Below are 27,534 nucleotides of genomic sequence, written 5' to 3'. Positions count from 1 at the left end.
GCTATGGATGACACGTAAAAGATTAGTGTTTTTGCCCCCCAGCGTTGTACGCATGCGCGAAATTTCCGTAGGTCCAATAACATGGATGGTGTCTACGTCATAAGTCAGAGCCTCACCAGCAATGACCTCACCACACGTCACTGATACATATATGAGTTGGGAGATGTGAAGGAGTGACAGGGAGGCAGGAAGACTCAAAGTATGGATACGTATGTTTCACTGTGTCCAGGATGTTGCTTCGCCTCTCAGAGAAAAGGTGAAGGGCTCAACTCTTATTTTGACAGGTCAGCAAGCAGTGCTTTTATTTTGATGCCCTTAAATAGAAAGAGGCCTTGGCAGAGAAGGACTTCCTGCGAAGAGAGTCAGGGAGAAGGAAACAGGCAAAAGGATTGCCTTAAACCTCCCTACTCACTGTAAGGAAGCTAAAAGAGGAAGTTCAGCCAAGTTGCTATGGCTACCAAGGCATTTACAAGCAAACCCAGCTAAGGAGAAGAACATAGTAACCTGACATAATGTTTGTGAACTTCAAAGACAAAACCAGAAGTTTGCGAGAATCAGAGAAGGATGTGAAGAAATCCTGGACACACAGCATTCAGGACATGAGTTTGGAGGTAAAAGCTCACACACAGAGATAAAGAGTTGAGTTTATGGGAAATGTACGGAAAAATTAGGCATAGAGCCACAAGGCAAGACCCATACAGTGATGGCATCAGCCAAACCTGTTGGGTCAGGCGTATGGAGGACCAAAACTGACATAATCAGAAATAAAAGCAAAAATATATGTTTTAATAAGAAATAAAAGAATATATATTTAGTTTTTCCTTTTCTTTACACATGAGTTTCCGTCAAGTAATGTATATATTTTATTTCCGCTAAACATGCGCTTTTGTTTGTTTTTTGTTGTGTTTTAAGTAAAATTTATATTTTGCTTCGTCTTTCTTTGCTTCAAAAAAGCAAAAAAGACGAAGCAAAATATCTTGATGGAAACTTGTGTGTAAGAAAAAGAAAAAAACGAAATATACATTTATGCTTTTATTTCTTATCAAAATATATATTTATTCTTTTATTTATATATTTATCTTTTATTATGTTGTGTGTGTGTGTGTGTATATATTTTTTTGATAAGAAATATATTATTCTTTATATATTTATTCTTTTATTTCTTCCACAGCTTCAATCCCCTCTCAATCTCCATCACCAGCCATTCTATATGGAGGACCAAAATTGACATTATATATATATATATATATTTCTTTTATTTCTATTATGTCAGTTTTGGTCCTCCATTTAAAATATAAATATATAAATAAAATATATAAAGAATAATATATTTCTTATTAAAATATGTATTTATGCTTTTATTTTTTATAAAAAATATATATATACACAACATAATTATAAAAGATAAATATATAAATAAAAGAAATAATAAAAGATAAATATATAAATAAAAAAAACATATATATTATTTCTATTATGTCAGTTTTGGTCCTCCATATAAAATATAAATAAAATATATAAAGAATAATATATTTCTTAATAAAATTTGTATTTATGCTTTTATTTTTTATTAAAAAAACTATACAACATAATTATAAAAGATAAATATATAAATAAAAGAAATAAAATATAAATATATAAATACAAAAATATATATATATTATTTCTATTATGTCAGTTTTGGTCCTCCATATAAAATATAAATAAAATATATAAAGAATAATATATTTCTTATTAAAATATGTATTTATGCTTTTATTTTTTATAAAAAAAATATACAACATAATTATAAAAGATAAATATATAAATAAAAGAAATAATAAAAGATAAATATATAAATAATATATATATATATATATTATTTTTATTATGTCAGTTTTGGTCCTCCATATAAAATATAAATAAAATATATAAACAATATATTTCTTATTAAAATATGTATTTATGCTTTTATTTTTTATTTAAAAAAATATACAACATAATTATAAAAGATAAATATATAAATAAAAGAAATAATAAAAGATAAATATATAAATAAAAGAAATATATGTATATTATTTTTATTATATCAGTTTTGGTCCTCCATATAAAGATAAATATATAAATAAAAGAAATAATAAAATATATTATTTATAATAATTATATATATATATATATATATATATATATATATATATATATATATATATATATATTCCTGAACCAGCCATGGTTCAGGAACCATGGCTGGTTCCTGAACCAGCCATGCCGCCGCAGGCGAGAAGACTGCCGCCGCAGTCTTCTCTCCTCCGTCCGCCGCAGTCTTCGCGCCTCCGTCCGCCGCAGTCTTCTCGCCTCCGTCCGCCGCAGTCTTCTCTCCTCCGTCCGCCGCAGTCTTCTTTCCTCTGTCCGCCGCAGTCTTCTCTCCTCCGTCCGCCGCAGTCTTCTCTCCTCCGTCCGCCGCAGTCTTCTTTCCTCCGTCCGCCGCAGTCTTCTCTCCGTCCGCCGCAGTCTTCTTTCCTCCGTCCGCCGCAGTCTTCTTTCCTCCGTCCGCCGCAGTCTTCTCTCCGTCCGCCGCAGTCTTCTTTCCTCCGTCCGCCGCAGTCTTCTCTCCGTCCGCCGCAGTCTTCTCTCCGTCCGCCGCAGTCTTCGCGCCTCCGTCCGCAGCAGTCTTCTCGTCTCCTGCCGCCGCAGTCTTCTCGCCTCCGTCCGCCGCAGTTTTCTCGCCTCCATCCGCCGCAGTCTTCTCTCCGTCTGCCGCAGTCTTCTCTCCGTCTGCCGCAGTCTTCTCGCCTCGATCCGCTGCAGTCTTCTCGCCTCCATCCGCCGCAGTCTTCTCGCCTCCGTCCGCCGCAGTCTTCTCTCCGTCTGCCGCAGTCTTCTCGCCTCCATCCGCCGCAGTCTTCTCGCCTCCGTCCGCCGCAGTCTTCTCGCCTCCTGCCGCCGCAGTCTTCTCGCCTCCAACCGCCGCAGTCTTCTCGTCTCCTGCCGCCGCAGTCTTCTCGCCTCCGTCCGCTGCAGTCTTCTCGCCTCCAACCGCCGCAGTCTTCTCGTCTCCTGCCGCCGCAGTCTTCTCGCCTCCGTCCGCCGCAGTCTTCTCGCCTCCGTCCGCCGCAGTCTTCTCGTCTCCTGCCGCCGCAGTCTTCTCGTCTCCATCCGCCGCAGTCTTCTCGCCTCCGTCCGCCGCAGTCTTCTCGTCTCCTGCCGCCGCAGTCTTCTCGCCTCCGTCCGCCGCAGTCTTCTCGCCTCCTGCCGCCGCAGTCTTCTCTCCTCCGTCCGCCGCAGTCTTCTCACCGTCGTCCGCCGCCTCCGGTCGCTGTTCACCTGCGCTGCCTGGACTTGGTGTATTTGTCATGGGTCCACTATGTCAACCTCATGACCTACAAACCGCAATTTTTGACGATCTGTCCAAGTCATTCTCCATGGGCTCTGGGAACTTCCTCTACACCCGAGTTCCTCTCTTAGCGACCACTCGAGCTGCATGCTAGTTGGACTGCCAGTATCCATCAGCTGCTTCCAGGGTGTCAGTCCAAAAAGACCTGATAGTTCTCTATCGTTGGTTTGAGAGCATCCCTCCCTTCTGGTGCCTACGAGCTGATTTTAGGGTTGTCCCCAAAACAGGCACAGAAAATCTTGTGGCCACATCTCCGATAAGCCGCATTGACAATGGGGCGATGTTCTATCCACTCTCTCCAAAATGTGTTCAAGTTCTTCCAGAGGTGAAATTTGAAGCTCTGTTTCACAGATGACTCTGCCAGGATCCTCACAACACTTTTGGGCCTCTCTGGTTTGACTGGAAGTTGACTGATGATTGGGAGGATACCAACCAGGGAGTGGTCAGTGGACAGCTCTGCCTGTCTTCACCCAAGAGTCCAAGACATACAGCCACAGATCAGATGGGAAACAACAAAGTCTACCATAGAAATGTGGCTATGGTGTCCTTGTGCTATGAGCACAAAGGGACACCCGTATGCTTGAACAAGGTGTACATTATGGACAGTCCATGACGAGCACAGAAGTCACATAACAGTACACTACTCGGGTTTAGATCAGGGTGGCCGATCCTCTCAACCACCAGCCTCCAGGTCTCACTGTGAGTGCCCATGTGAGTGTTGAAATCCCCCAGCAGAAAGAGGAAGTCTCTTGGAGGGACACTCTCCAGCACCCCTCCAACAGCTCCACAAAAGCTGCCCAATGCGAACTGTTACTTGTTGGCTTTTCTCCTTGGTAGGAGATTAGCCAACCTACTGCCCTGCTGGCGAAGCCACTCGGAAACTCGTGACCTTAAATTTCCGGCATTTCTGCTTTCAGAAGGGACGTCCTCAAAAGAAACATCCACTTCTTCAACATCATTGCTTTCATGATGTTGTGGCTCAATTTGAACATGTTCTGAGCTTTCTTCAGAATCCATTTCTTCTGAGGTTGAACACTCAGAAATTCTCTCTAAAGGTGGCACGTAATTCTCCAAATTTAAATATCCCCGGATGGATGATCTCCTAGAGGAAACCAACCTCCTGTAATAATTTTTGAAGAATTCAATGTCACCTTCTGTGAGAATTTGTGAAGAAGATGGTTTTTCTGAAGAAGGCTCAGAAACGTCTTCAAAATGTGCCACAACATTATCAGCAGCTGTGTCAGAAGAAGGGATTTCCTTTGAGGCGACGTCCGTATCTGCAGCGTCCATGCCATCAAAATGGTCTGCGTAATTCTGAACTCCGTCTTCTGAGTTTCCATCAACAGAAGACGCCTCTTCTACCAATGGATCCTCATAGACCGGTTCTAAATTTAACGCATCTTCCTGGCCGTCACAGCTCGTTTCAACGGCCAGGTCCATTTCGTCAAGGGGAACATCGACACTTGTACAGACATCAGTGTCTGCGTCCCCTGGACAAGTTTCCAAATGGAGTCCACAGATGTTTTCCAAAGCCACAGGAGCTTCATCACTAAAAGTTTCCAAACTTGTCAAGACACCTGAAGTGCCACTGACAAGGCTGGCAGAAGCGTCCATGTCACTTTGGTCTTCATCTGCGTCTTCAGGGCGTGTTTCTAAGTCCAGTTCACATCTGGACACCGTGGCAAGATCCACGGTGTCTTCAGGGGTAAAATCAGGTAAAGGTGTCAATACCCCTGAAGCGGCACTGACACGGTTGGTGGAAGCGTCCATGTCATCTTTTTCTTCATCTGTGTCCTCAGAGCAAGTGTCCCAATTCATTGCGCAGATGGTCTCCAAAGCCACGGCGTCTTCAGGGGTGAAACTTGTCAATCTTGTCACGACACCGGAAATGGCGCTGGCGATGTTGGCGGAAACGTCTGTGTGGCTTTGGTCCTCTGGAATTAACTCCTCAAACCCAAAATATCTCCACCTGATATCCTCGTCTCGGTCTTCGGCAACTTCTTCTTTATGTTGACCTAGAAGTTTCTCCACTCCTTTAGAGGCTAAGTAGCCCAGGCCCCAACCGATCGATAGCATCATTTTTCAGCTGAAATGGTGTGAAATTCTCTTTACGTGGTTTCTAAGGCAGCTGGAGAGCAAACTGAAAATTCTTGTATTCCAAATGATAATAATAATCTTTTGAACCTTTATGACATCATAGATGAGAACATTGGTGGCATGATGATGTCAAACAATCTGTGACAGGTTCTTGTTTGTTTTAGTTGCTATGGAAACACAGTTATGTGTAAGGTGGGACTACTGTCAATAAAAAATGCATGGTAGACATTTAAATCCATGAATGAAAGTCAATAAATGTGCATACATTTAAGTTTTGTATTTGTCCTGTTTTTCAACTCATACGTGTAAAAATCAAAGATTTTACCTATGACAACACCCATAAACAAACAAATTAGTACAAGTGTTTTATAGAATATTTTTCCAGAAGTTAAACACATCAGTCACATTTAGAAACTGTCTCTAAGCCTCTGCTGGATCTATTTTGAACCGTCAGTGAGGAGGATCCCCTTAAACAGATCATATTTTGCCTTAATTGCTTGTTTTGTTCATAAGGAAAATATTTAACATCTAACAATTAGATTTTTTTTTACATTTGAATCAGTGACAAGGATGATGCACCAAGCAGATCAGCCAAATAATTTTATGTTTAATCTCACCTTCTTTATTTATTTTTGTACCTTTTCTCATTCTCTAACCTCTCAGCCTCTTCACTGTGTGTTTATGAATCGCCCCTCTGTCAGATCTCCTGTTTACTCTTAGCACCGCAGCATAAAGTGACAGTCCACCCAAAACATTTTGCTTCTCTGATTGCAGGACCAGTTAATGTTGTTCTGTCCGTTTAGTTGTGTTTTGTTGCCCTCTCCTAGTCATTTATTTTGGCGGGTCAAACTGACAGATCTCAATTGCTGTGGCTGCTGTCGCTGTGGCTAGCTGCTCATCTTCTAAACATATGGAAGAATAAGACTGGATCGAGCCTTATTAACACGGCCGAACGATTAAATTGGGTGTTTTCTGTCGACCGCTCGACGGTGAGTCGTTGAGGTGAGAAATGCAGTGGCGACACGCCCACTCAATTTGTGTATTAGTGATTAAAAAAATGGTCTTATTAATTAAAAGGTCATTTTCTTTTTGTTAATTTTGTGGCCGAATAGATGATATAACCTTAAAATGTTAAACAGGCCTTTTGATTTTTGTAGATTCGTCCTTTTAGGATAGTTTTAGTTACTTTTCATTGATTTTTGTAGACGGCCTATAGAACTCTGGGCTTGCTTAATTTCTTGGGAGTTGAGCAACGAACTAAAAGAGAAACACAATTGTTTAATGAGAGGATATGAAAGTCAATTAAGTTTAATTGACAAGTTTAATTGACAGAGTCAAGTTTAATTGACTCTGTCAATTAAACTTAGATACAATTTGAAAGTGCACTTTAATTTGATCTGTAAACTTGATCGCGATCTTTAACTTGAAATTCATTTGAAAGATTCCTGAGAAATACTTGATGGAATATAGCTTTTTTTTGTAATTATTGAATGTTTGGTTAATTTGGATAACAGTTTAACCCTGTTTAAATGTGAAAGTTAATTTGTTTTATTTTTATTTATGACCTTGTTTAGGTCAGGTTTTTTTTCCACCCCTTGTGTCAACCCAGGATGGCGAGCTACAGGATCACCGCAGCTTTGCGGTAGGACTTAAATGAACCAAACTACTTTATTTTGGATCTAATGCCTTGGATCATGGACTAAAAACAGTTGGATTATTGATTGATGGACCATTAATCACCTTGGATTCACGAATGGACTTAAAATATAAAAAACGCTTGGGTGTCATCAGGTTTTATTGTTTTTTTGTTTTTGTTTTTCTTCTTTGTTGTGTCTTTCGGTTATATTCATAGAAAATCACTGTTATTATAAATATTATTATTATCAAATATCTTCCTAAATATATGCAAGAATATACACTTGAATACAATAACTTGAACGTACTTTTTGTCTGATGGTGTTTTATTCACACACACGGGCTCCATAGCGGAACCTGTCTGAGTGTCTATTATTAGTCAGGCACCTATAGCCTTAAGTAGCGTTACAATAGTTCCCCATTCATTTCCATGAAGCATTTGGAACAAACAGCAAATACCTGCAGCGATGCTACAGCTGGGTTGATGTAAACATCCATACAGGTCAGCGTGTGTCCAGTTTGAGTGAAAAGAGGCGCGTGGGATCCGTGCTGAGGTCAACTCAATCCAGCTACGGCAACACGCAGAGGCAACGCGCAGCAGAGGCAACGCGCCGCAGAGGCAACGCGCAGCAGAGGCAACGCGCCGCAGAGGCAACGCGCCACAGAGGCAACGCGCAGCAGAGGCAACGCGCCGCAGAGGCAACGCGCCGCAGAGGCAACGCGCCGCAGAGGCAACGCGCCGCAGAGGCAACGCGCCGCAGAGGCAACGCGCCGCAGAGGCAACGCGCAGCAGAGGCAACGCGCCGCAGAGGCAACGCGCCGCAGAGGCAACGCGCAGCAGAGGCAACGCGCCGCAGAGGCAACGCGCCGCAGAGGCAACGCGCAGCAGAGGCAACGCGCCGCAGAGGCAACGCGCCGCAGAGGCAACGCGCAGCAGAGGCAACGCGCCGCAGAGGCAACGCGCCGCAGAGGCAACGCGCCGCAGAGGCAACGCGCCGCAGAGGCAACGCGCCGCAGAGGCAACGCGCCGCAGAGGCAACGCGCCGCAGAGGCAACGCGCCGCAGAGGCAACGCGCCGCAGAGGCGCCAGCATTGTGATTGGTCCGGCTTCAAATGCATAAACTATAAACTTATCTTTCTCTGCTCCGCCAGTGAAGCGTTCAGCTCAACAGAGACAAATAAAAACGTTTATTATTATTATTATTATTATTATTATTATTATTATTATTTATTTTCCTAAGAACATAAACAAGAAAGGCTTAGCCTGGCGGTGGTGCTATAAGGATGGCGGGCCGCCAGGCCTATAATACACTGGGGGAAACCCTGGTCAGGCAGTCAGAGCGCTGTGGGAGACAGCACAGCTGTGAATATGAGTTTTTTGGTGTTAAAACCTAAAACATGAAGTGGCATTGTTGTCAGTTGCTATGGCAACGAGTCTGCGTAGCTTGGCGGATACAGATCACTTTGCTGTGGATCATAGCACCAAATTAATACCTACATTTTTAAGTTTCACTGAGTTAACGCGGCTATGGATGAATGTAAAAGATTAGTGTTTTTGTACCCCAGCGTTGAATGAATGCGCAAAATTTCTGTAGGTATAATAACATGGATGGTGTCTAAGTCATAAGTCAGAGCCTCACCAGCCATGAACCTCACGACACGTCACTGAAAGAAATGTACATCATTTCCCAGTCACAGTAAAAAAGCCATTTTCATACACTCTGGTGCATCTGTTATTGAAATATTGTGTGTGTTCTGTTTTTCCAGGTGTCCATAGTGGAAATGACTGAGACAAAATGCTCTCAACCAATCAAAGACGACCAGGTTGAGCTGTGGGCCTCAGGATGAAAAGGAGGAGACCAAGGCCTCTCTGGAGAATCCTGCAGGTGAAATATTCCACAAATTACCAGAACCAGAGAAGAACCAGAACTTCAACAGATGAGAAAAGAACCAGAACCTGTACAGATAAAAGAGGAAAATAATTTTTTTTAAAAACACAGTGGTAAAATATTTTCATTTTACAAACTGCGCTAAATGTTTAGCTTTATATAATTGACTGGAGAAACTTTGAAAACTTTCTAGATTATTCCTTCGTTCCACCGCGGGTCAGTGCAGTTCTTTATCCTGTTTTCCATCCGTCCATTATCATTCACCCTTATCTCCAGTGGGTTCACCAGGAGCACTGGTTCCCATCTCCAGCGGTCAACAGGCGGGGTCACCTGGACGGGTCACCAGTCTCTGAGCGAGGAAGCTGGAGAACCCAGAGAAAACCCACCATGCAAACTCCCTCCAGAAAAACCCCGGGCTGGGAATCGAACCGAGGATCTTCTTGTTCCAAGGCAACTGTGCTGCCAACCGCGCCCCTGTGTGTTTGGTTCTGCTGTTAAAGTGGTTTGTACACTCGACCCATTCCTGGCGCCCCGAGTCCAACTGGTGGTGTAAACGCCTGAATACGTCAGACCTTAAAAGCCCTAAACTTTAAGATCTCGTTATATTAAATGTAGCAAGCAAAGCAGCAGCAAGTTAAAGACGAGAGGGAGAAATTATTCCAGAAACCACAGCTGAGAGTTGTTGCTGCTATGTGTGCTTCTGTTCAGAGGTCAAATTCAGTTTTTCAATCACATGTTTTTCCAATCTGCCGTTGTTTTTGTTTTTGGCTAATAAATATCAACTTTGTTTAGGTTTGTTCTGTTTTATATGTCGCAGCAGTGACCTTTGTTTCAAGTCATAAACGTTACATTTTAATGTCTTTAAGGATTTTGTTTGACATAAAAACCATTTAATTTCGTTTTTGTCAACTTTATCTCATTTTTAAAATTATTGTAAAGTTGTAAATAGCTGTATGTGTTTGTATCCGGAGGCGGAACCTAAAGGGTGGAAACTGTTTCTAGGGTAACTCTCCGTCTGGGACATTCGGCGGAAGTAAACAGCAAGGTGCTAGCAGCGTTAGCTTCCAGGCTTCCGTCTGTCTACCGGCGGTTGGAAAACGGTTTTTGCTGTGTGAGCTGAATATTTCAGTGTCTGCAGTAACAATATCTTCGGTTCAGCATCAGAGAGAATCCATCATATATCAACTAACTGCTGCTGGTGGAGAAATATTCAGCCGCGTCGTCCTTTAGGAGGAAGAGATCGATAATCAGCTCTGACCGCTGGATACCAGCTGGAAATCATCTCAGAACCTCCCGGTATGTTCACTGTGGTTCTGATTGAACTAACACTGGAATACAGACAATATGATCAGGGAACTAGTTGACGCCGTTGAGCTGCAGGACGTGTCCGTGTTGTTTACATCGATCAATGAACAGGAACAATAAAACCATTAGAAAACTGATTAGAACAACGAAAAGTTCAGCAGCTTGTTAAGCAGAAACCTCCGAATGAAATAAATATTTTGGACTTTATCCGGTGAGGAGGTGGTGTTTGACATCCACACCTAATCCGTTTAAACACTTCCCTTCCTCTTAAATCAGGTGGATGTCTCTACCAGGCATCTGCAGAGGAAACTCAGGTGTGTTGGAGCAGGGAGACGTATAAAAGCTGCAGGATGCTTTCTAAAAACAAGCAAACAAAAAAACCTTCTCCTGGACTCTGACCTACTATCTCCAACAGCCAAATCAGTACAAACTTCAAACATTGATTGTCTTGATGTGTGGTTGAAGTCTGAACCCAAATGCAGCAGGCAGGAGACGTACATTTGTTTTGAATAAATTTACTCGGTTACATTTGAAATCATATTTATTAATGAGTAAAGATAAAACATAAGAACACCAGAAAAACCGGCGCTGATCTTTGGGCTGGGATGGATGAAGATCTCACAGTTTTGGATTGATGAGAAAACAGAGGAGTGAAGGAAATTAGTTCAAGTAACTTCTGAGAAAAAGAAAAGCCCTCGTTGAGTTTAATGCATCAGGTTAACTGTAAGTATGAAAAGCTTTATCACACATTGTAAAATTGAATAATACTTTAAAAACAAATGGAAATGTCAGTTTTATCAGGTACTTGTGATTATGATTTATATTGACTAAAACTGAACGCAGAAAATAAGGTGCTTATTTTGGACTTGGTTATTTAAAAATATTAGATAGGAGGAAAAAGCAGCAGCTGTCATAAGATATTGGAAATTAATGTCCCATTTAAATTACACATTTAGTGTTGTTTTATTTATAAATTTGCTCCTTTGAATAAAAACACTTTGAGACCAATATGTTCTCTCATCGTTTGTGATGAGCATGGCTTTGTGAATGCACACGATTCCTCTACTCAGAATAAACTTCCCCTCAGCGCCAGGCGCTCTGACACCTTGTCTGTCTTTAAATCCCGGCTGAACGCTCTGCTGTTCAACCATTTGCTCTTGGATCTTTCAGATTATTCATGGAAATGAGGATTAGTCTCTTTTCCTCAAATGTTCGATACTTTGTGCTGCCTCTATGCAAACCAAACACAAATCAAATAGCTGAGCTGTGAATAATTAAAATAAATGACATCAAACTTGCGTCGCGCTTTTCAGAACTTTCAAAGATGCTTTGCAATGAATAAATGGCACCCAAACATGTCAGGTTTCATCTGTAGTTCCAGCTGAGCTTGTTGGATTCTGGGTCACATTCTATAAAATGCTAAAGTTCTGCTGTTCTTTCTTCCCTCAGGTCGTACACGCCTCCCGGTCTGTTTCTGACCTGGAAGGTTCTGGCTGATTCCTTCCTGGTGGAAGAGTGGACCTCTGACCAGACATGAAAGAGGAATCAGAACCACAGCAGATCACTGAGGCGAAGGAGGAACCAGAACCTTATTCAATCAAAGAAGAACAGATTGAACTGTGGATCTTTGAAAATGAAGGGCAGCTTTTAATGAAGCAGGAGAGCAACAACTCTATGACTCCTGCTGATGACGAAATATTCCACAATGGACCAGAACTGCAGCAGATGATGGAGAACAAAGAACAACTGGACCCTGTACTAATTAAAGAAGAACAAGAAGAACCAGAATCCATACAGATTAAAGAACAGGAAGAACTGGTACTGGTGCAGATTAAAGAAGAACCAGAACTTGTACATATTAAAGAGGAACCAGAACTCAGTCCGATTAAAGTGGAACATGAGGATCTCTACAGTGAACAGGATGAAAAGCTGCTTGTAGTGAAGCAGGAACCTGAAACATGTATAGTGTCTCCTACCTATAAGCAACAAGACAACAGTGAACCAGAACCAAACGAGGACCAACTCCTCTTTGCGAACAACCCTGAAGGTTGCCAACATCAGCAGGAAAGCAACCAGAAAGACTCAGGATCAGGTGGAGATAAAGATCCGCAGCCAGAGAAGAAACTTCAGGACACAGAAAACCACCAGGACAATGTGGACAAATCAGAACCAAATGCTTTTAAAACTAATTTAATCTCATGTAAGGTATGCGGCAGAAGTTTTGGTAGGTACAGGTACTTGGTATCTCACATGAGAATTCACACAAACAAGAAGCCATTTTTATGTCTGACTTGTGGGAAAGGTTTCATCAGGCAACCTGACCTAAAGGTTCACATGACACATCACACAGGTGAGAAACCTTTCCAGTGTCTGACTTGTGGTAAAGCTTTTCCTAGGCAACCTGACCTAACTGTCCACATTAGAACCCACACAGGTGAGAAGCCTTTCCAGTGTCTGGTTTGTGGTAAAGGTTTTATCCAAAAAACCACCATGTTGTGTCACATGAGGACGCACACAGGTGAGAAACCTTTCCACTGTCTAGACTGTGGTAAAGGTTTTATCCAGAAAACTACCTTGAGGTATCACATGAGAACACACACAGGTGAGAAACCCTTTTCTTGTGAATTGTGTGATAAATCTTTCCGACAGAGAAGTGATTTGGCTTGTCACATGAAAACTCACACAGATGAGAAACCACATTGTTGTGAAAAGTGTGGTAAGTCTTTTAGAAAGCGCAGCGATTTAGCCAACCACACATTATCTCACACTGGGGAGATGCCTTTCCCCTGTCTTACTTGTGGAAAAGGTTTTAAACAACAATATAAATTGACTATGCACATGAAAGTTCACACGGGAGATAAACCATACAATTGCGAATTATGTGATAAGTCTTTCAGACAACGTAGTGATTTGACCCGTCATCTAAAAACTCACAAGCGTGTGAAGTTGTCATCTTGTACAGTGTGTGGTAAATTACTAAGTGAGTTCAGTAGTATGCCTCGACACATGAAAACTCACACTGGGGAGAAGGCGTATCTCTGTGAAGTGTGTGATAAATCTTTCATACAGAAAAGTGATTTGGTTCGTCATATGCGAACACACAGGTGAGAATTCGCTGATGGATTATAAAATTTCAGACATGGATTCTATTGCTCCCATTATAGCTATGGTGCGTTCACACCAAACGCATTACGCGCAGCACAAACGCGTCCGACTCTTCAAGACGCGTAAAATCTGTTTGGTGTGGACGCACCATTCAGGTGGTGTCTGGTATGAAGAAACCTCTGGAGAAGTGCTCTACTAGTAAGAAAGAAGTGAGAGAAGCTATTTGTCCAATGGGCTGAAGGTAAATGGCATGAAACTCAACTCAGTTCAGCTCTTCTTGCTGTTTTTCCCCCCAGGCTTTAAAAACAACAGTTTCTTTGAATCAAGGCTAAATACTGACTTTGAGTTGTCTTCAATTAAGAACAACTGAAATATTGATCAATGTATTTGATGTATATTTGCTTTATTTTGATGATGGCATTTAACAAAATGTAGTTCATTGCTTGTTTCATAATTGGTGATGGTGTTTTTATCATATAAAGCACTATAACCCTTTATTTGCACTATTGCTGAAATTTGCTATTCAGAAGACAAGATTAATTGAAAATGTAAAGCTGGGGGCCCAAAGTGGGTCCTGGAGGGCCAAAGTGGGTCCTGGAGGGCCAAAGTGGGTCCTGGAGGGCCAAAGTGGGTCCTGGAGGGCCGGCATGCTGCATGTTTTATTCTCTCCCTGGTAGAAACAACCTGTTCAGCAGGTCAATGTTCCTCTTAGGCCTCTAATGACCATCATTTTATCCAGATGTGTTAAACCAGGGAGAGACTAAAACATGCAGGATGCCTCCAGGACCCACTTTGGGCTCCACTGATGTAAAGTATCAATTGGGTACCTAAATATCTTTTCATGGACTTGCCCACCTTTATGGTGTTATTGAATTTTTTACACTTTGTATTGCCTTGTTGCTGAAAATGTTCTATATAAATAAAATTACCTTTACCTTTATCGTATAAAACTGATACTGGCTGAATTAATACAGTTTTCTCTCCTGAACTTCTGAGCCTTTGTGTGACCATGAACTCTCCATATTATTTCAATAAATTATCTGGAAAAGAATCAGCTTGTATTTTCCTTATTCCAACAAATAGGCAGCGTTTTTAAAACCTAACAGTTGGTGACCCACATGATGACATCAGGTCCTGGGTTGTTTGTTACAACATACAACTGGAAAATACAAAGGAATAACACAAATGAACAAGATCCATGCATCTCCAAAGAACAAATAACTTTTATAAAATTAAAGCAACATTAATTAGGTTTAATATTTGTTAGGTGTTTTGAGCTACACCTGTCCCAGGCACCTGTGTTTTCTGATGTAAATCAGACTTCATTGTGTTTTTCATAGAGAAGCTTAGATATGCTGTCATAATTCTGATATTTCAATGGTTTCAGTGGTATGGAAACCATTGAAATATCAGAATATTGAGGACAGACATGTCCTCAAAGACATGCTTTGAGGACATGTCTGTGAAATCTGGACGCCGAAGATGATCTGTCACGGTCACAGCATTTGTTTCTGAGGATCACTGCTAGTCCATTTCCTTTGTTACTCCTCTAATTATTCTTTATCTGCTCATATGATCAGAAACTCTTTTTTCAACTAGTCCTAAAATAAATGAGTGGAAAATGTATTTATTTTCAACCAACTTAAATGTTGTCCTGTATTTACAATTCTGGTACAGCTAAGATCAGAGTGGAGGACTTGTGAAAATATTTTGTGTAAAATTACACATAAACTCGGACGTGATGACATATCAGATTATAGAGGCTGTTAAAGTAAACAAAAAATCTGTTTTAACAATATTTAGCAATACTGTTTAAATAGTGAATTCTTTAATGAGAACTTCAGTCTTTTTATTTTCTGTAATTTTAGTATTTTTAATGAATATAGTTCTATTTCCCATTACAACAGCATAATTAAAGGTTTCTTGCGTTAAAGAGAGATACAGAACCATATCTTATTGTCATGCATAAAGAATGACAGTATAGCATAACTGTAGTTAATTTATTCACATGTTGAAGTCAGTATTAAACTTGTGTAAATTCAGCTTTCAGAAGATATTTCGAGTCAAAACAAGAATAAACAGAAAATTGTTAGTTCGAGGCGGAAGTGAAAGCGCGGTGTCTGTTTCTACAGTAAAGCTCCACGTGGGACATCCGGCGGAAGTAAAACACATGATGCTAGCAGAGTTAGCTTCGAGGCTTCCTTTCGTTTATCGTGGGTTAAAGGCGGTTCTTGCTGTGTGAGCTGAATATTTCAGTGTCTGCAGTAGCAAATCTCGGGTTCATCATCAGAGAGAGACCAACTGCTGCTGGAGAAATATTCAACTACATCGTCCAGTGATTTGCAGAGATCGATAATCAGCCCAGACGACTGGATTCCAGCAGGAAAACCCAAATCTTCTCGGAACCACCAGGTAGTGTTTGCTCATCATGCTTCCACATGTTATATTAGCTTCCTATTCACATCGTGATTTTAGTGGCTGTTTTCACAAGTAAGCAGGTTTAAAGTTCTATGTTGGATAAGAAAAATGTTGTTTCTTTAAAAGTGTTACTCAAAATAAGATGTTTTCAGTGCAAAATGAATTTATAAGATATAGTAGAATTAACTGAAAACAAGCTCCTAAATCTTATTGGAAAGTTACTTAACAGTGGTTTTGTAATATTTTATGTGGACTCAGATATTTAAACTCATCAGAAATACCCTGTAACATTTAGGGTTTCTGGCAAGACTTAATGTAACTTTTTGTATTGATGTTCCTGTTGTTTTAGGTTCTGTTTTAAAAAGTATGTGTACCTACATACTCAACCTCATTGCATTTAGCACCATTGTTTTTAAGACAAGTGTTTATTAAGGCAACATGCTCAGTTCATTAACCACCCATTAACCTGATCTTGTGTATTTTAACCAAAGCCTGGAGGCCTCATGTTTAAAACGGTGCACTGCTTCCACACTAAAACTTGGCGTACAGACAAATTTAGAAAAGTGTGGCTCACAAAAAGATTCAGATGTATAAAGCTGTGCGTATGCGCGTATCTGGTCCGCCTGTCACCACCCATAAATACATCTTAATGTAAATTAGTATAAATATCCGGATGGCTGCCACCAGTAGTAACCATGGCAATGGCCCTGGCTTGTATCAGTATAAGTAATTATAATAATAATAACTATTGGTATTATGTATTTTAATTAAAAGATGCTGTCAGAACACAAAATAAAGGAAAAACTAATTAGTAAAAAAAAAAAAAAAAGCATCCAAGTGGAAATGCTGGTTTGAACAGGAGCCGGGATTCAATCAAATCAAATCAAATTTTATTTGTGTAGCACCTTTCAAGGCATTTAAAGAAAGATGGCGTCCAGAGCGTCCTTTATAGTGAGTGAGGAATGTGGAAGTTGATTCTAAATAGAAGAATTTTATGAATTAGTTGTACATTTACAGAATGGAGATACTTCGTATTCACAAGCTGGACTGAAGGATGAGTGACCTGTCAGCAGCTCCAGCTGCACCGGAGACACACGGCTCCTCCTTCAGCTCAGAGCTGCAGGACCATCAGTCTGGACTACAAAAGCTAATAATCCATCATCAACATTTCCCAGCAGATCAATACGATCTCTGATCAATCGCTCCCTCTGACTCCTTCCATTAGCGATTTTCTCCATCAGAGCCAAAATGTTCCACATATTATCTACACACCTGATCACCTTAAAATAATCAAACCTGTTTGGAGTTAATCTGCTCATCAACCCTGTTTTATTTGTCAGTGAGGATGAAATGATCCTACAGATAACATGCATTTCATGAGCTTCGGCGCACAGACAGATACAGTTACATCTTTATGAGACAAAAACTGAAGAAATTCACTATTTGAATTCTAGTGAGGTTTTCACATCCTTTTATTTTTATTTCATTTATTTGGTGTGTGTTATATTATTGTCTGAGGATAAGTGTGGTTCAGTTCCATCGTTTACGTTAAAATATTAAAATCATGAAAAACATCGGTTTGGATGCTTCTTGCTAAGTAACACTGGATGCCATCAGGTTTCAGTGTATTCAGGTGAATTTTGGCACCTTGGAGTTTACTGTGCACAAAAAAGGTTTGCGTGGCTGCTGCACATTTTCATGGCGAGTAAAATGTTTGTGTATATTTTCGTAAACTTTGACGTCACATTCGTTTTTATACATGTCGACTTGTGCGTAAAATATGGTGCTGCACATTGTTTGTGAGTATGATTTATACATGAGGCTCCTGTGGGAACCGAACACGGGCTCCAGGTTCCATCTGGTGGAAAAAAAGCTAATCATTTCATGTCTGTGTCACTAAATAATTCAGCTTAAAAAACTCAGCATGGTTGTTAATATGGACACGCAGAGTATTGGCCTGTCCAATGTGTGAGAGGCCCATCATGTCTCCCCATCACTGGAAAACACTTTGCAAGTTTTAAACTAAAATGGTAACATTTTGTGTTGTTGCTTTTTCCTGTTTTCCAGGTTTTCCAAAGCATCATGTCTCTAGAGCTTAAAGGGAGAGCAGAGACCCGTCAGCTTCCAAAAGTAAAGGAAGAAGAGTGTGGATCAGAACCTCTGCTGACTGTAAAGAAAGAAAACCACATAGGACCAAAGCAATGGATAGAAACCTTAGTGGAAATAGATTCAGGATCACTTGAAGTAAAAGAAGAACCAGTAGAACTACAACTGCAACAAATAAAGGAAGAGGATCGTCAATCAGCCTCTGAGCAGACGGTAAAGATTGAGGCTGAAAGCATCATTCAGGTAGAAAACCAGAATGAACTGAAGCAGGAGAGAGAAACATTAATGGGAACAGAATGTGAATCTGTGAGAATCAAAGAGGAAGCAGCTTTACTGGAACTGAAGCAAATAAAGGAAGATGATTCTCAACCAGATTCTCAGCAGATGATTAAGATTGAAGGCATTAGTCAAGATGAAATCAAAGAGTTGGAACCAAAACAAGTGAAAGAAGAAGAGTGTGAATCAGACTTTCTGCAGAAGGTAAAGATGGAGGCCAATGACAAAAGTCAAAATGAAAATCAAAATGCACTGATGATGATAACGGATAATGAAACAGAACACCAACAACCTGAACGCAATGGAAATCAATTCTCTAAGAACATCCCTAAAGCAGAACACCATCAAGGCAGAAAGACTCTCGACGCTTCAGGATCCAGCAGAGATGAACAGCATCAAGAGAGAGTTTTGAAAACCAGAGGCAGAGGAGACAAAGGGACAAAGGACAAGGAAGTCAAACTTTGTAGTACAAGTTTCAAATGGAACCAGAGTTTAGAAGCCCACATGAGAACGCACACAGACGAGAAGCCTTTTTCATGTGTAACCTGTGGGAAAAACTTCTTTAGCAAAAATAGCTTCAGTCGCCACAAGAGAACTCACTCAGTTCAGAAGCTGTTCTCTTGTACAATGTGTAGCAAAGGTTTCCATCTGAAAGGCAATTTGAATAGCCACATGAGAACTCATACAGGTGAGAAACCTTTCTCATGTGAAATATGTATGAAAAGTTTCAGTCAGAAATGCAATTTGAATACCCACATGAAAATTCATACAGGTGAAAAACTTTTCACACCTTTCTCATGTAGAATGTGTAAGAAAAGTTTCCATCTGAGATGCAGTCTGAAAAACCACATGAGAACTCATACAGGGGAAAAACCTTTCTCATGTGAAATGTGTAGGAAAAGTTTCAGTCAGAAAAGCAATCTGAAGAGCCACATGAAAACTCATACAGGTGAGAAACCTTTCTCTTGTGGAAAGTGTAGGAAAAGTTTCAGTCGGAAACACACACTGCATCGCCACATGAATACGCATGCAGGTGAGAAACTTTTCTCATGTGGAAAGTGTAGGAAAGGTTTCAGTCTGAAACATACTTTGCATCGCCATGAGAACTCAATTCAGAATCATTTCTAATGTGCAACATGTGGAAAAAGTTTCCATCTAAAGAAATGTTTGAATTGTCCCATGAGACTTCACACAGAGACTATGCAGAGGTGCAGTTTGTAGCTGTGTTGCTTTGCAGAAGGTCATAGTTCAGTGCAGTAGCAGCCTGGGGTCTTTCTATCTTGTTTGTTTGGGTTCCATCTTACATGTTACTAGTGAGGAATTTCTCTCCAATGGTTCTGTCGTAAAAGCATGAACTCCTGTCTGCATTGCTCTGAAAATGTGTTGAAATCTTGAAAGTTCGAATGATTATCCTTCTGCAGCAATTTTATCTCTATGATTCCAGTTAAAACTTCCCATATGTTGTTCCAAAACTTATGGTGTGACTGTATCATAAATATTTATGGATTTGGAGCCTTTCATTAAACAACATTTCTGCTTTAAAAGCATCAATATCAGCACAACTTTGCAGCATGCTGGGTTGATCTCAACATGAACCCTCCCTTTACCACATGGAAGAGTAAAGTTATTCAGAGTGCATGATGGGAGGTCAAGATTTTAAGTAGAATGATTGGACATCAGTTAAACTTTAAACTTTTTATCAGTTACCACCAGATAAAAGTTATTATCCTGCCCAGATTCAAGACCAATTAACTGAACATTGAAGTTCCATCAAAATAAAAAGTCTTTAAACTCAGGAAGTTAACTTCTTTCAAGCATTTCTATCAAACTTTCTTCTATACGTTTCTTCATTCCAGTGTCTACATGTGACACAAAAATTGGCTTTATTGATTCCAAAAGAGAGATTTTTAATATTTGTATTTTTTTTTATTTCAGTTCATTCATTAGACAAGTCTTTCTTTTACGTATAAAACGAAGATTTGAATTTTCTGGATGAACCTGAATAAACTGTTTTGAAAACGACAGTGTTTGTCCCGAAGGAAAATAAGGTTACAACTGTTTGTTAAAGTGTCTTTTCTTTGTTTTTCAAGTTAGTTTTTTAAAAGTTTTCTAAACCATGTGAGACCCTGATGTGTTGTGTGTGTGTATGTATACACTGCTCAAAAAAATAAAGGGAACACTTAACACAATATAACTCCAAGTAAATCAAACTTCTGTGAAATCAAACTGTCCACTTAGGAAGCAACACTGATTGACCCAACGAGGGTCAATCAGTGTTGCTTCCTAAGTGGACTATATATATATATATATATAGTCCACTTAGGAAGCAACACTGATTGACCCAACGAGGGTCAATCAGTGTTGCTTCCTAAGTGGACTATATATATATATATATATATATAGTCCACTTAGGAAGCAACACTGCATCGGTATATATATATATATATATTTTTTTTTTTATTATTTATTTTTTTTTATTTTTATTTTTTTTTTCACATAGGAGAGAATTTTTTTAGGGGGATTTTCCATCTAACTAGTCTTTTTGTGGGGGCATGAAGTTCAATAAAAATGTAAATAATTAGAAAATGGGACATATCAAAGTTTGTTTGGTTTTTGTTCTTCAGTTATTTTTCTCAGATGTTAAAGAAAAAAATGTTGAATATTTATGAGACGAGGAACTATTGTACTCAACAAATATTTTTCTTCAATTTGATTCTCGACAGATTGCATTGCCATTATGAATAATGAACATCAATAAAACACTTTTCTCTGTAAAGTAAAAATTATTGAAATGCCTTACCAGTCTGTGTTTTGTGTTGTTGATTAATGTTGTAGTAAAGAATAATAATAATGTGCATCAAACTGAGTCAACGTATAAAACCAGAGTTAAAGTCAACATGCTGCATTAACAGTGACCTTCAACCTTCTGGGTTATTTCTCAGTGTTAACATGTGTGTGTGGAGTAGATGTGTGTTCTAGTTCAGCACAGGAAGCTTCTGATTCAGCATTTCATTTTTTATCTATGTAGTTTTCTCTTTTTTTTCAAGTATTGAAATCAATATTAAAGTTTCTTCAATTCAGTTTGGATAAAAATATATTTAGCTAAAACAAGAAAAAAAAAACACTAAAAAGTATTTTGGTTTTAAGAATACAGATTAGTTTGAAGCAGAACTTCAAGCGTGTTGTGTGTTTCAAGAGGAAAGCTCCATGTGTGAGACTTCCGGCGGAAGTAAGCAGCCAGGTGCTAGCAGCGTTAGCTTCCAGCTTCCTTCTGTCGATTGGAAAATGGTTTTTACTGCGTGAGCTGAATATTTCGGTGTCTGTAGTAACAATATCTCTGGTTTATCATCGGAGACAGACCAACTGCTGCTGGGGAAATATTCAAACACAGAGATCGATCATCGGCTCAGGATTCCAGCTGGAAAACCCAAACCATCTCGGAACCTCCTGGACGTGTTTGCTGATCCAGGCTTCAACCAAGTAAGATTCCGACTCACATCTCTGTGAATGTGAATTTAGGGATTTAATGGCAGAAAACCAGATCAAAACAGATTCATGTTGAAATTGCATCGGTGAATAAAACCTGGAGATAATTATTACACGAGCCGTGCGAGATTAACAGAAGATCCAGCAATTTAAAGGAAACTAATAAAAAGGCATCACGCATTCTCTAATAATAAATAAATAATAGCAGATAATCTATATAGATTTATTATTGTTAGGAGTTGCAGGCAGAGGAGCATGCATTAAGCAATAAACAAGAAAGAATACATTGTAGAGCAAGAATAGAGAAAAGTTAGAATACAGATTAGACGTATTGTTGTTCCAATTTTTAGTCGGAAGAAAACATTTTTAAACCCACAAATTTAAACGTTTTATTTAGAAAATTAAGTAAATAAAATAAAATTCTATTTTCTGACTTTAATACAAATTCAAACCTCATTTTTATTTTTACAAAGGAGAGAAAACTTTTAACTTTTCAGAACAGGGTCACTTTAGTCAGGCCCTTTCTATAAATATGACAAATAGAAAACTATTTCTTGAGCACTTAAAAATATAAAGCACACATCTTGAAACGAAAATGCCGGAAGGACAAAGACGATGGTTCTAATATTGAAATATGATTTTTGTTAGAATTATTTTAACTGCATTATTAAATTGCAGCATAAAAAGGAAAAAAAGTGGACACCATTGTTTTTGTTCTCAATGACTAAAATAATATAAAGATGCTGAAGTATTAAAAGCCAAATTATTTTAGTGAAACTCTGAACACACTATTAGCTCTGACTGTCTTTTAACTCCCGTTATTTAAAAATAAAGATATTTTTGTGTTTCTGAATTCGGAACAGGAATCAGATTTGTTCACGTTTTGAAGGCCAACATGTTTAAATGTAAAATAAAAGTCTGTTATCACAAAGACGGCTCAAAATGTGCCTCATATTGCTACATGTTAACAACAGATTAAACATTTGTAATGGCTGATAGAAGTTCAGGGGTCAGAGGTCACAGACACAGGAAGAGCAGGGGCGTCCCATATGTAGCATTTAAGCTATTAGAAGGTGCTAATTCCCACCTCCTGTCTCTATTTGTTTGTTTTTTCTTTATTTTTTTATTATTTACTGGAATTGGGACAAATGTTAACACAAACTGAAAACTATATTTGACATCCCCATTTTCCATCTGATCCAGTCCAGGCTTTGTTTCGGTTCAGTTACTTCAGTGATTCTGGAAAAATCTTCTGCTGTTGTTTCTTCCTTCAGGTCTTCCACAGCCACATGTCTGTTTCTGCTCATGCTCTCACAACTGAAGGGAAGAACTCGGATGTCCACATGACGGTAAACACTATGAAAGTAAAAGAGCAGAAACAACACCAGACGGGCGAGCCGAAAGAGGAACCAGAACCTCAGGCAATCAAAGAAGAACAGGTTGAACTGTGGGGCATTCAGGATGGAGGGCAGCTTTTAGTGAAGCAGGAGACCAACATCTCTACAGCGACTGCTGCTTATAACAAAATATTCCACAATGAACCAGAACCGGAGCAGAGGATGGAGACGAAGGAGGAGCCAGAACCGGAAGAGATTAAAGAGCAAAAGCATCTCTGCAGTGATCAGGATGAAGATCATGTTTTAGTGAAGCAGGATCCTGAAACCTTTATGGTGTCTCCTACTTATGAGCAAAAAGACAATAGTGAACCAGAACCAAACAAGAACCAGCTCCTCTCTGCAAACGGACCTGAAGATGAGAACCAACATCAGCAAGAAAGCAACCAGAGCGACTCAGGATCAAGTAGAGACACAGATCTGAGTCCAGAGAAGAGACCACAGGACAGCAGAAGTCAGAGGGACAATGTGGACAATTCAGAACTAAAAGCACATAAAACAGATTTACCCTGCTGTAAAGTTTGTGGTAAATATCTAACAACCCGACAGCACTTGAGTCTGCACATGAGGATCCACACAGGGGAGAAGCCACATCATTGTAAAATGTGTAGTAAATCTTTTAGAAATGGTGGTAATTTGCTTCGGCATGAAAAGATTCACTCAGGAGAAAAGCCGTTTTTTTGCGAAGTGTGTGGTAAGTCCTTCAGGTATGGTGGACATTTCACTATTCATAAGCGAACACACACAGGGGAAAAGCCATATCACTGTGAACTATGTGCCAAATCCTTCAGTGACTGGACTGGGATGGCCAGACACATGGGAACTCACACCAACAACAAACCATATTCTTGTGAAGTGTGCAAAAAATCTTTCAAAAAACGACATGACTTGTCTCGTCACCTTAAAACTCACACAGGTGAGAAGCCTTTCTCATGCATGACATGTAGGAAAGGCTTCATCAGAAAATTTGCTTTAACTATGCACATGAGAACGCACACAGGCGAGAAGCCGTATCCATGTGAACTGTGTGATAAATCATTTCGAGACCAGAGTAATTTAGCTCGACACATTAGAACTCACATAGGAGAGAAGCAGTATTCTTGTGATGTGTGCGATAAATCTTTTAGAGACCGTGGTAATTTGACACGTCACATAGGAACTCACATGGGTGACAGACATCCTTGTGAATTCTGTGTTAAATCTTTTAGACAGAGTAGTGATTTGGTTCGTCATCTTAGAACGCACACAGGGGAGAAACCTTTCTCATGTTCGACTTGTGGCAAAAATTTCCCAAGGCAGTCTGCCTTGAATGTTCACACAAGAGCTCATACAGGTGAGAAGCCCTTTTGTTGCAACTTGTGCCACAAATCTTTTAGAGACAATAGCAACATGGCTCGCCACCTCAGAACCCACACAGGTGAGAAACCATATTCTTGCAAACTATGTGGTAAGTCCTTTCAGCACTCTTATTATTTGACCAATCACATGAGCACTCACACAGGTCAGAAACCATATCCTTGTAATTTGTGTGATAAATTTTTCATGCAACGCAGCGATTTGGTTCGTCACTTGAGGACTCACACAGGGGAGAAGCCTTATTCTTGTGAATTCTGTGGTAAATCTTTCAGACAGAGCAGTATTCTGACCCGTCACCTCAGAACTCACACCGGTGAGAAGACCTGAGACTCTCCCATCCTTCTCAAGCTGAACAATCAATGTGCCGTTTTGCTTTTATGAAACGGTCATAGAGAGAAAATCACACCTTCCTGCAGACGGCATCCTTTGTGGACAACGACGTTGCAAACAACATCCTGGAGTTTTTAACCATTTGACAGTCTTTGTAGTTATTTAGTAAATTACGTAAATGGATAATTCCTCACCACATTCGGTAAATGTCCTTCAAAAGTATTCATGTCGGCTGTGAAAACCAAAACTAGATACTGGTTGAAGCAAAATATCAACATTGCTGTCCAAGCCTATTTCTACACAAACCGACAGCCAATCACAGCACAGAGTTCAGGCAAAATGACTCCGTTTTCATCTTGTGATGACGGTAGTGAGAGCCGATATCGACACTTCAGAAGATGTCCAAAAGTCTTCATGTTGACTTGGGGAAAAATTTCATCAAATAAATAATTACTTATTTAAGTGATTGTTTTTGTAATCTGTGTGTAAAAGATTTATGTTCAGGTTTAAATTGATTAAAAACAGGTGTACAAATTCAGAATCTGAAGGAATTCTCTGGACTTCAGCAAAAAAATAAATAAATGTATTCCTTGGTTGAAGGACAAAGATCAGATCACTTTTAAAATCAAAACTTGATGTCACCTTCTGAGGTTCACTTTCCCGGTTACAGACTCTTTGCTGCAAATTCACTGGGTTATAAACAAATTGGCAATTGATGGATGAGTTTCTTCTTAACAAAATATTCAATGTTCCAGCACATGTTATGAAAATGTACATTTTTTCTACTTAAGTCTAATCATGTTGAAGTTTTGTGTTTAAAGTCTGGTGACTGTGTGAACATGTGGTTTATCTTGTATCCATTTCATTTTGATCTTCTGACTAGGATTACATTGTTATAAGAACCTGAAATAAAACACATGAGCCGTAAACCAAGGGACTGACAGCCAACAGGTGCTCTTGCATTTGAAAGTTGAACTGAGGTATTTCCTACTAATTTGCATTATTTTGTAAAAAGTGTTGGGACAGGACAGAAAACTTACTTATGTACAATATTATTATTTTGATGGTTTTTGATATGAAGCCATTTGAAACTTGAGTTTTTAAGTGTTTTATAAAACAAAGCTTTACTAAAGGCGTTAATATACGAGTCAAAGTATCAATGACTGGTTTTTATTTTCTTTTTCCTCAGCATTAAATGAATTTTACAGAAAACAACTTTGATTTTTTTATGTTTTTACTTTCTTATTCCAGTTATTTTTATTTTTTGGCAACTTTAAAACTGACAGAATAATGTAGACCATTTTTATTAGTTGAATCAAATTCTTTATGTATTTACATCTAAAAATATGCAATTATCTTCCTAATATAATTTTAAAACACTCATTTCCAAATTGTTCTAATCACTTTCTTCTGTAATGCCCATTGTTAAATTTGGATATTTTATATCTACATGCTCCCACCAGCTCAGCTTCAGTTATTACAGCTTGAAATTAGTGATCAGTTCCAAAATCTGCGTTTGATGATCAATTCTGACCTGAACCTTCAAAACCACATAAAGACAGTTACAAAGTCAGTCTTCTATCACCTGTTTGCACCAGCAGATGACACCCTGTGCTTAAGGTATAAAGCCACACTTAGTCATTTCACCTGTTTGATAGTTTGGTTAGAAAGCATACAGTTTCTAATGTGTGTGAACACAGCAGCATAACTGTCAGGATGTGGTGAGTGTCTTGTATCAGCCTGATTAAGTGCAACACTGGACTATTTCCTGCACCTGTGGAAGGACATTTGCTTTATTGGTAATGTACACATATAGAATCAATTTTAACCAAACAAACACTCAAAAAATTGAGACAGTTAAAAAAATTGCAACATGTAAGAAAAGTCTGTATTTTGGATGGTCAGGGAAATAAAGTATGGAACTCCATTACAGGAAGATGAGTTAATGTGGGTTAATTTCCTCATTCCATCCTGGAAATTTTCAGGGAGGTTTCAACAGGAAATGATAAAAAACTAGAGATTATCTAGAATTATTCCATATCCCTTGATTAAATGTGTTCTACTCTGCCTTTACGTTCTTGTATCGCACCTTCCATCCTGGACAAGGGTGACCAATGTTCAGGCCATAAATCTGTAAAGTGAACTGCTTTTGTATGTTGTTTCTTCTCTCCTGGCTAGTTAACAAGTTATGTATAATTTTTGTAGGGCCTAATGATTTTATCAGCATTGTAATAATTTTATTATAAAACATTTTACGTGTTGAACCAGTGCCAATAACACATTGAATCGGGGAGGACTGTGAGGGGGACAGTTTTTAGCCAAGGCGGAACTTTACATGTAGTGACGGTGTTTCTGCTGACAATCTGCATGTGGGTACATCCAGCGGAAGTAAACAATAAGGCGCTAGCGCGTTAGCTTTCAGCTTTCTTTGTGCTAATCATCGCTTACAGGACGGTTTTTGTTGTGTGAGCTGAATATTTTACTGTCTGTAGTGACAAATATCTTCTATTATTCTATATAGAGAGCGGCTATCTACCGCTGTTAAATATTCAATAAGCTCGTCCTTTAAGCGGAAGAGATCGATCGTCATCTCAGACTGCAAATCATCTCGGAACCATCTGGTATGTTAACTGTACAGTTCTGAAAGAACCAACACCACAATAAGACCAGGGAGCCGTTTTACTGCTAAGCTTAATGTAGTTGTTCGTAGAGGGGGGACAGATATATCTTTACTTCCGGAATATTTTGTAGTAATCAGATTAGT

The 27,534-nt window shown here is 39.4% G+C and overlaps 4 protein-coding genes across 9 annotated transcripts in view; all 4 read left to right on the top strand.

Moving 5' to 3' along the window:
* The window catches only part of LOC103463179 (uncharacterized), a 58,471-nt gene that overhangs the window by 18,219 nt on the left and 12,718 nt on the right, over positions 1–27,534 (top strand). The gene's annotated exons all lie outside the window — the stretch shown is intronic.
* Positions 380–14,455, top strand: LOC103463184 (uncharacterized). 6 transcript variants are annotated; one of them, XM_081605921.1, is made up of 4 exons: positions 380–611; positions 8,873–8,991; positions 9,271–10,290; positions 11,749–14,455. In XM_081605921.1, exon 4 carries the CDS (start codon positions 11,833–11,835, stop codon positions 13,405–13,407), a length of 1,575 nt encoding a protein of 524 aa, XP_081462047.1. In that variant the 5' UTR covers positions 380–611; positions 8,873–8,991; positions 9,271–10,290; positions 11,749–11,832; the 3' UTR covers positions 13,408–14,455. The 6 variants fall into 6 exon arrangements, with proteins under 6 accessions (XP_081462047.1, XP_081462046.1, XP_081462042.1 ...); XM_081605920.1 differs by adding an exon at positions 7,045–7,112 and having other exon boundaries at positions 8,873–10,290; XM_081605918.1 differs by lacking the exon at positions 380–611 and adding exons at positions 5,943–6,459; positions 7,045–7,112 and having other exon boundaries at positions 8,873–10,290.
* Positions 15,521–20,448, top strand: LOC103463183 (uncharacterized). The gene is made up of 2 exons (XM_008406398.3): positions 15,521–15,816; positions 17,890–20,448. Exon 2 carries the CDS (start codon positions 17,905–17,907, stop codon positions 19,330–19,332), a length of 1,428 nt encoding a protein of 475 aa, XP_008404620.1. The 5' UTR covers positions 15,521–15,816; positions 17,890–17,904; the 3' UTR covers positions 19,333–20,448.
* On the top strand, positions 21,387–25,985 carry LOC103463182 (uncharacterized). Its single transcript, XM_008406397.3, has 2 exons — positions 21,387–21,684; positions 22,965–25,985. The coding sequence occupies exon 2, from the start codon at positions 22,980–22,982 to the stop codon at positions 24,765–24,767; it is 1,788 nt and encodes a 595-aa protein (XP_008404619.1). The 5' UTR covers positions 21,387–21,684; positions 22,965–22,979; the 3' UTR covers positions 24,768–25,985.

The sequence above is a fragment of the Poecilia reticulata genome, chromosome 4 (assembly GCF_904066995.2).
Source record: "Poecilia reticulata chromosome 4, P_reticulata-male-v2, whole genome shotgun sequence".
Classification (NCBI taxonomy): Eukaryota; Metazoa; Chordata; class Actinopteri; order Cyprinodontiformes; family Poeciliidae; genus Poecilia; species Poecilia reticulata.
Note: the sequence above shows the minus strand (reverse complement) of the source record. Positions and strands in the feature narration are given on the sequence as shown.

Coding starts and splice junctions, on each gene's coding strand:
- LOC103463184 (XM_081605921.1), top strand. CDS start 11,833: ATGAAAGAGGAATCAGAACCACAGCAGATCACTGAGGCGAAGGAGGAA.
- LOC103463183 (XM_008406398.3), top strand. CDS start 17,905: ATGTCTCTAGAGCTTAAAGGGAGAGCAGAGACCCGTCAGCTTCCAAAA.
- LOC103463182 (XM_008406397.3), top strand. CDS start 22,980: ATGTCTGTTTCTGCTCATGCTCTCACAACTGAAGGGAAGAACTCGGAT.